The following is an 8,189-nucleotide window of genomic DNA, read 5'->3' as shown; positions in this document are numbered from 1 at the left end:
ATGTATTGACTAAGTGGAAGAATATAACCATTCTCAAGTTCATCATTCATTATAATCAATTTCTTCATTTATTATAGTTTAAATATTTTAATTTATTAATCATTATTATTAAATATTTTATTTATTATCATTAAAAAAATTTATTATGGTTTAAATATTATAAATTTGAATTAATTCTTAAACGTTATGAAGTTGGTGATAGTAAATGTTGTTGGGAGAATGTAAGGTTTTGATCTTTGACTCAATCTCTCTCTCAAGTCTTAAGAATTTTCTACACTGAAAGTTCTAAGTCAAAAAATACCAAAATACTAAGAGAAATCATTACTAAAATTTTTGACAACTTTCGTTTCCGTATTAATTTCCTTGTGTTTCTTTAGAAAAATATTTTTGGTCTTAAATTTTCTTACAGGAATATATTAACGTCCCTATGATAATATCAAACTCATTTACCGTAAGAAAATACATTACCTATTTGTCTATTCGGGTCGAAGTCATTCATATGTGTAGCTTCTAAAAGCAAAATCATCTTACTCTAATTCATTCATATTAATGACTCATTCAAAGAAAAAAAAGACCATTGATGGAGGCCCATCAATAGCAAGATAACCATGCTTTTGTGCTGGCAAATCCAGATCCACATCATGGCACTTTGATAGGCCAATCCATCTCTAGTAAAATTACACAAGCTTTAACAAGTGCTTGTAGAATCAAATCATAAAGAAAATTTCATATGATAATATGCACACAAACGCATTGGAAGTACAGTGCAGAAACTTGCCCCCAGCTAGCTAGCACTGATGTATGTGTGCATAATTAGAGCACTCGAAACTTCTTCCAATGTAAACGTACTGTTGGAATATTAGTCTTCACACTCCTCGATTTCATGTTTCCCTTTGTGTTGCAGGTGTTACCCACCTTATGTAAATTTATTCTTCTTTCCGTACCTACTTTCCTATATTAATAAATGTCATGTCACGCTGTTCACACTCTTGCCAAAATCAAAATACAGTTTTTTCTGAAATAATATTTGTTAATTATTTGATACGGATATTAATTCGGAGCCAATCGAATTATTTTTTCATTCTACTTAACTGCGTTGGGGTATTCTCAATAATATTCCTTTAATATTTAAATTAATTCTAAGTTTGAAAGATTTGACTCTTATGTATGTTACTTTTAGGATCCATACTAACTATAAAAAATGATTGTTTCTCTCTCGGGTTTAATCATCATTGTGTGCATAGAATTCAATATACGATAATATCCCACCAACTCAGCTTAGTGTTGAGGCATCGATCATGTGTCGACCATGTATTAATCATGTTGTGATGAGGTATCAATCAAGTGCCGATAAGATGTCAACCACGTGACACTAAGATATTTGTCATGTGGTACTAATGTATCGACTATATAGTATTAAAGTATCTATCATGTGAGATTGAAATGTTAGTCATGTGACGATGAAATGTCAGTCATGTTATGTTAAGGTGTCAATCATATAGTACTTAAGTGTTAGCCCTATAGTGTTGTGATATCGATCATGTAGAATTGAGATATTGGTTATCGTGACGTTGAAACATGAACCACTTCACACCTTTCTTATCATATCAGTATTAAATTGGTATATTCAGAAATTTGAACTCTAGTTATACTATTAAGATAGTCATTGAGAGTTGGGGTTAGGATAACTCTTTCTTGGGTTTTCTTTTTTATGTTATAGTATTAATGTATGAATTTATTTTCTCCTTTTTCTTTCGATCCTATTCCTCAACAAATAGATAGTATCACAACACCCTACAAATCTTGAGTAGAATTACAATCCATCTTAATTAGCAAGCTAGAGATTAGGACTGCATCTAAATTAGTGCATGCGCAACGACAGCCATAATGAAAGGCATTGTGAGCAAAGTGAGGGAACATGCGATAAACCCTACCTCTTCCCCTTCCTCCACCTACTAAAGTTGATGGCAGGTGGATGCTCCATCCATGTGCTCTTCTTTTCTTCCTCTCTCTTTGCTACAAAAGGGGATTGCTACTTTGCTTACCTGTGAGTCCCAAGACAACACACACACACACACTCGCGATCTTATCTGTTGCGATGATTGTCCCCAACATCACCGAGTCTATAACTGGACGCGATCTGAAGCTCTCCTTCTTCCACGCAACCTTTCGATGGACTGCCACGGAACCCGGTCGGAGGTGGAGCTGGCACACGCTCGCATCGAGGAGCTGAAAGCCGAGCTGGAGCAGGAGCGCAGAATGCGGTGCAAGGCGGAGTCGACGAGCAAGGCGCTGGCACGGGAGCTGGCGGAGGAGCGCCGGGCGAGGGAGGCGGCGGAGGGGCTCCGCAGGCGGCTGGAGGAGGAGCTGGCGAGCAGGCAGGAGGAGGTGGAGCGGGTGACGAGGGAGATCGAGGAGGAGCGGCGGATGCTGCAGATCGCGGAGCTGTGGAGGGAGGAGAGGGTGCAGATTAAGCTCCTGGAGGCGAAGCTGGTGATGGAGGAGAAGCTGCAGCAGATGACGACGACGACGACGATGACGACGACGGCAGCCGGGCAAGGCAAGCGAGAGGGGGAGAACAAGGGTGGCGATCAAAGTCAAAGCGGTCAACATGGTCAGCAGAGGAGGGAAGTGGAGAACCCGCACATAAGGAGGGGGATCAAAGGGTTCGTGGAGTTCCCCAAGGTGGGGAGGACGCAGAGGCCTGCGAAGGAAGGGCGAGTGGCACTGGGCGAGTCCAACTTGGAGTGCCAAAGGGCTCAGCTCCGCATCCTGCTGCGGCAGAGGAATCATGGTGGACTCGTCGGCACGTCTCTCCACTTTGTCACATGAATCACATGCCCAACTCGATGTTAATTTCCTTTGTCATGGGTGTCTGCTTGTCTTCTTCTTTTTGCCGAACTGAACTGAGACTTCATTTATTTATGCTCCTAATCACATGTATATGTATTATTGGAAGAACATGCACATGCGATGCTTAAACTCCAGCATCGACGACATAAAAAATGACCAGACTCCGATCCACCAAAATGACGGGAATCGTGTTAATGTACCATTTCCTGATGTGATCCATGGAAACGACAAATTGATGTTGATGTGAGAATAATATGCATGTGAAAACAACACGGATAAGTGTGTAAATCTTCTATCTCAATACCATTGATATAAGATATGAATATATTATGGGCTAATTACATATTATTTGATAGTTAATATTTTTTTTATATCTCAATAATTAAATTTAAAAATTTTATATTAAAATTTTTATAGTTATAAAAGTGAAATATCTAGTTCTATTTATCATAACACTATCAGTTTTATCAACGAAAGTACATAAACAATGGGCAAAAATATCATTTCAACATCATAGTTATATTTTAGTTGGTGATTAATAATGGCATTGCTAGGGATTGTATGTTGTTTTTATGAATGAGGAGGAAAGCGATGACGAAAGATGAAATGATGACACAAATGCAGAGCGATGTTGCTCTACATTTACATGGTGCCAACACAATTGTCAAACGACAAAAGGGTCACTTGACACAAATGCAAACTAGCACCACTTTACATCTACATCGATATCAACAATAATGCAAGGAAGGGCAACATCTCTCTGCATCTATGTTGGCACTAATGCATATGTCAGAACGATCCTTTCGTCGCTCTATATCTACGTCGGCGTCAACGTAGTTACCAAGAGACATTGATGTAGTTACATAGCATTGACATCTGTGTCATCTCATCTCTGGTCGTCACTCTCGCTCCTCATCCACAATATCCATATGTGAACCGCAGCGACAGCAACAGTATCATCCGTCACCATTAAAAACATAATTGGGATGTTGAAATTATCTTTTTTTATTATCGTTTTCTTGCTTTCATCGATATATCTGATGACATTATAGTAAATGAAGCTAAATATTTCACTTTTATAGGGATTTCAATATATATTTTTAAATCTAAGGATTGAAATACTAAAGAGGTTTAACTGTTAATAGATAATATTGTCGGTAAAACCAAATTCTAACTAATCTATCTCCAATTTAAGAAATTTCAACTATTATAAAAAAAAAAGTAATTCATTTTGCCTACAAACCGAGACAATAAGATTTGTAAGTAAACAGAGAATGTTCTTTAAGATGATATCTAAAATATTTGGCCTGATGATAACCTTACCTGACATACTTAGCACCTAAAATACTAATCCAGTAATAGTGTAATAGACTTACTCATCAAATATAGAATGTTTGAAATTTTATTTAATATATTTGAAAAAAAAGTATTAACTAGTCTAAGTAATAAAGACTTTGTTAGAGCATTACAAGATCAAAATTTATCTTCATTATTTATCCTTTATAAAAGAAATATGTTTATTCTCTGATGAGATGCTATTATATCTCCACATGGATACGACAAGACTAAAAAATAATTTCAACCTGTCTTTCTCTTACCTTACTATGTAGCCATCGGAGGAGATTCCACAAGTAAACTCGACATCATATGCATGTAAGTTTCACCCAATACCATGCGACATTCACACCCTCCACAATAGTACGATGAACCTCGGAAAGTCTCCGGCATGTCTTTCTTTATATATAATATTCTTTAAATTTATTGTACTAACTTTAAAGGACAAATGACTCGATCACATCATTAGATGTGACTTATATTTTCTTGATTAGTTCCTTAAATTTAATGCTCTCGTAGCATATGCAGACTATTAGTTGGATCGAATCATGCATCCCATGTCACAAATCTCGAGTCTACGCAGTGTGCATTTTCTATAAATTCATTGACTAAGACTCGCGAGAGCCATAACTTGGTCAACTCCGGTCAACATACAAAACAAAAGCCGGGCAATGTCCTACCAATTCCGACATTTCTCATAGGTAGGAAGCTTCCTGGATTGAGCTAAAAACTCTAAGAAATTAAAACGGTGCTTCATATTTCTTTTCTTTTGTGAAGACCAGTCTTATTTTAGTCAAACTCTCATTTTAGATTATATAAAACCAGATATCGATTAAGCTAATCCATGATAGGTCGGTCACCCATCAAGAAATTAATTTATTTGCAGAAGGCTAAAAGCTCACAGTATCTAAAATAAAAATATATATAGTTCGAAATGTAGACAATAATTATTTATATTAAAAAAAAAGAAATTGTAGCAATCTATGCGAAGTATTCATAGAATCTAACGATGATCTAAGAACACTTTTGCAAACTATGCTACTATAAGTTGGCAAATTGGAAGTTGACGGGATAGCTAATCTCTACAATTTTAATGTGTCATAAAGAAGGATGGATATATTTGTTTATACGTCAAGACAGCTCATCATCATCATCATCATCCTCCTGAACGAGCATTTGTTCCCCCTCCGAGACAAGCGTCATCTTCCTGACATCATCACACGTAAGACTTACGACCCGTCATTGCATGACAAGCCTTACGTAATGCTGCTGACTTCATCCATCCAAAGGCGCACAAAGAACCACCCATCCCCCAAGTCGAAGTCTGCTTCTCTGTCACGTCTCTCTCTCTCTCGCGTCTCCGTTGATTGGATGTAGCAGCTTACCTGCAATTTCTTAGCAACATCATGCACATTGATAGATCTCTAATCTCAATAAATTATTATGATCAATGTTAATGCTGAAAAGCTGAACACCAGCTAAAAAGAAACTCTTGCAGAATCCCTTTTTTACTTTCAAAGGAAGATAAATCCTACAAAAAGGGTACAACGGACCCAACAAGTAAAGAAGACATGAGAAAGGCATGACCCAGTGAGGGAGCATGGAGAATCTAACGAGTCACTTCTGTGGCACTCTCCTCTTCCATGGAGCCTCTCTATAATTGCTTGGGATTCTTGAACTGCCCTTCCCTCTCCTGCTTGTTGTCTGCAACCACCACCAACCATCCTTGCTGCTTACTCCGGTGAAGATTTCCTGTGACTCCCTCTCTTCTCTCTGAGCTTTAGGTTCTCGGTTGAGGCAATGGAGAATGGAGGTGGAAGGGGGAAGAGGCCATGTCAGACCACGCCACCGACTTCAAAGCCTGCGGCCGAAGCAGACGACCAAGAGGAAGCTGTGGAGGAGTTCTATGCTCTTCTCGAAAACATCAGGGCCATGAGAGACCTCATCAGGACAAGTGACGACCGCAAGAGGCAGAAGACCGAGGCGACGCCGCCGTGGAGACCGACCTTCGCGTTGGAGGACTTCAGGGAGAGAGAGGAGCCCCGTGCGACGGCGGAGAGCGCATTGGACCCCTCGAAAGTGGAGGAGAGAGGGAAGGGGAAGGAGAAGAGGGAGGTGGGAGAAGAAGAGAACTCTGTGGACCTCAGTCTCTCGCTCTAGTGCTTGCTTCATATCTGACATGATCAGTTATACCGCTTTGATTTCTTCCCATTTGTATGATCTTTCCTTGGATTTGTATTGCTCATGGAAAGCTAATCCTTCCTCGATGACAATCTTACTGTCGATGCTGTGAACTGAATGGAACATATTATCCCGATAAGTGAATTGTTAGATCTGGACTCTCTGCTCTGACATTTCTGTGCAGATAGAACAGATGTATTTTTTTTCTCTTCTTCTTGTTCGTTAACTGGCAAATCAGAATCATTTAAGTTGAAATTTGAGAACAAACATTGGCTTGTTTGCCTGCTACAGGTAGAAGTAAACAAAAAGAAAGTAGAAGAACAACATGAAAAGGCGATCTTTGTGGAAATCCTTGCATTTCCTTTCTCTAATCTCTAAAGCAATAAGCAGAAGATTGGAGGTGATCAAGTTGAAAGCAATCACTCACCGCTGCCAACTTTGGACTCGTAACAGATAAAGAAAGCCTTGAAGGTTAAGGCTTCCTTAACATCCAGAACTTGGCAGCCTAGGAATCTGAGTACCGCGTAAAGCAGGCCGACATATGCTTCTCTTCCAATTGGAATGGTGGGGTTTCATCTTCCACATGACATTTGCATCTATCCATCCGAATGTTGCGCAGGTTAAACCTCACCAAACCCTGGAATCCATCCAGTTCATGCACATGGAATGTGTCACGGCCAACTCATCACATCTGCTCTTATGATACACCCTCATCATCTGGGCCCTGTGGGCCTTTAAATTAAGGACAAGCAAGCATTAGGTGTTTCGACTAATTGCTCGAGTGTATCAAATCGATTCAGTTTCTACTAAGGTATTCACTCGAAGCCTCTCTAAACGGATCGAAAGTAGATCCGACTACGGTCCTATAATTGGCACGTGTTACGTGGTGATGGACGGTGTGCAACACGTGTCAGGGAAGCCATCGTTCGTGGCCGGCCACGGAAGGGAAATTTCTGTGTGCCAACGGAGACTTTGGCGACGGTCCTCGGATTGGTCAAAACGTTTGACCATCTCCTTGTTTCTTGATGTCCGTCTTCCACTTCCTCGGTCAGGATCACATGTTCAAATTCCAGGAAGTTGTTACGTGATCCACATTTTTATGTTCCTGTTTTTTGAATCTTCTAGATTGTTTACTTTTCCAAAGATCATACGTTGACTCCTCGTTTGACCAATCAACCTCATGTTCTTTGTCCCAATTAAGATTCTACGCAAGGGTACGTCCATGATTCACTGTTTGCGGAGGGATGTATCCGCAAATTTGCCATCCTTATAGACCTCCACTTCTGCAACGTTCGAACCCACCCAATTCCACCTTCAGCCGCCTGCTTCGTCCACAGTAAGCAGCCGGACCGTTCAACGGTGGGCCCCTTCGACTGCTGAGATGTGAACCGGATAACTCACAGAGAAAGCAACGGGTAGGTAAAGATCAGAAAGAAATGCCGCTCCGTCGCGTGACGTCGCCCGCTCCCCACGCGATTACGCTAACGGCCGCGTGTCGGTTCCGCGGGCCTCCAACGGCCACCGTCACACCGGAGGCACCGGCTCGGGAAGCACATGTCGTGTGAAAAGCGAACCGGAGGGCCGCGTCGAACCGCCCGCTCCCACAAGACACGTGCCGACGTGGGCGCCTCGCGCGTGGAATCGTATCTGGTTGCTTGGCCGCGACGTAGCTGGCGAAAACATCGGCGCCCAGAAAAATACCTCATGGAAAACGCAACGTTGACCACGTAATAGAAAGTCGAGGGGCGGTGACGTGGTCGCCGATCACATTGAACAAACCCTCGTCTCCACGCATAAATACCCACTCCCCCACCCGCGTC

The 8,189-nt window shown here is 40.9% G+C and overlaps 1 protein-coding gene across 1 annotated transcript; it reads left to right on the top strand.

Annotated features, from left to right (window-relative positions):
- The first annotated feature begins 1,891 nt into the window (after nt 1-1,891).
- LOC135598084 (protein BRANCHLESS TRICHOME-like) lies at nt 1,892-3,058 on the top strand. Its single transcript, XM_065091609.1, has one exon. It carries the CDS (start codon nt 1,987-1,989, stop codon nt 2,830-2,832), a length of 846 nt encoding a protein of 281 aa, XP_064947681.1. The 5' UTR covers nt 1,892-1,986; the 3' UTR covers nt 2,833-3,058.
- The last annotated feature ends 5,131 nt before the right edge of the window (nt 3,059-8,189 follow it).

Source organism: Musa acuminata, chromosome BXJ2-1 (assembly GCF_036884655.1).
Source record: "Musa acuminata AAA Group cultivar baxijiao chromosome BXJ2-1, Cavendish_Baxijiao_AAA, whole genome shotgun sequence".
NCBI lineage: Eukaryota > Viridiplantae > Streptophyta > Magnoliopsida > Zingiberales > Musaceae > Musa > Musa acuminata.
The sequence above is the reverse complement of the archived record's forward strand: the minus strand, read 5'-3'. Positions and strand labels throughout refer to the sequence as shown.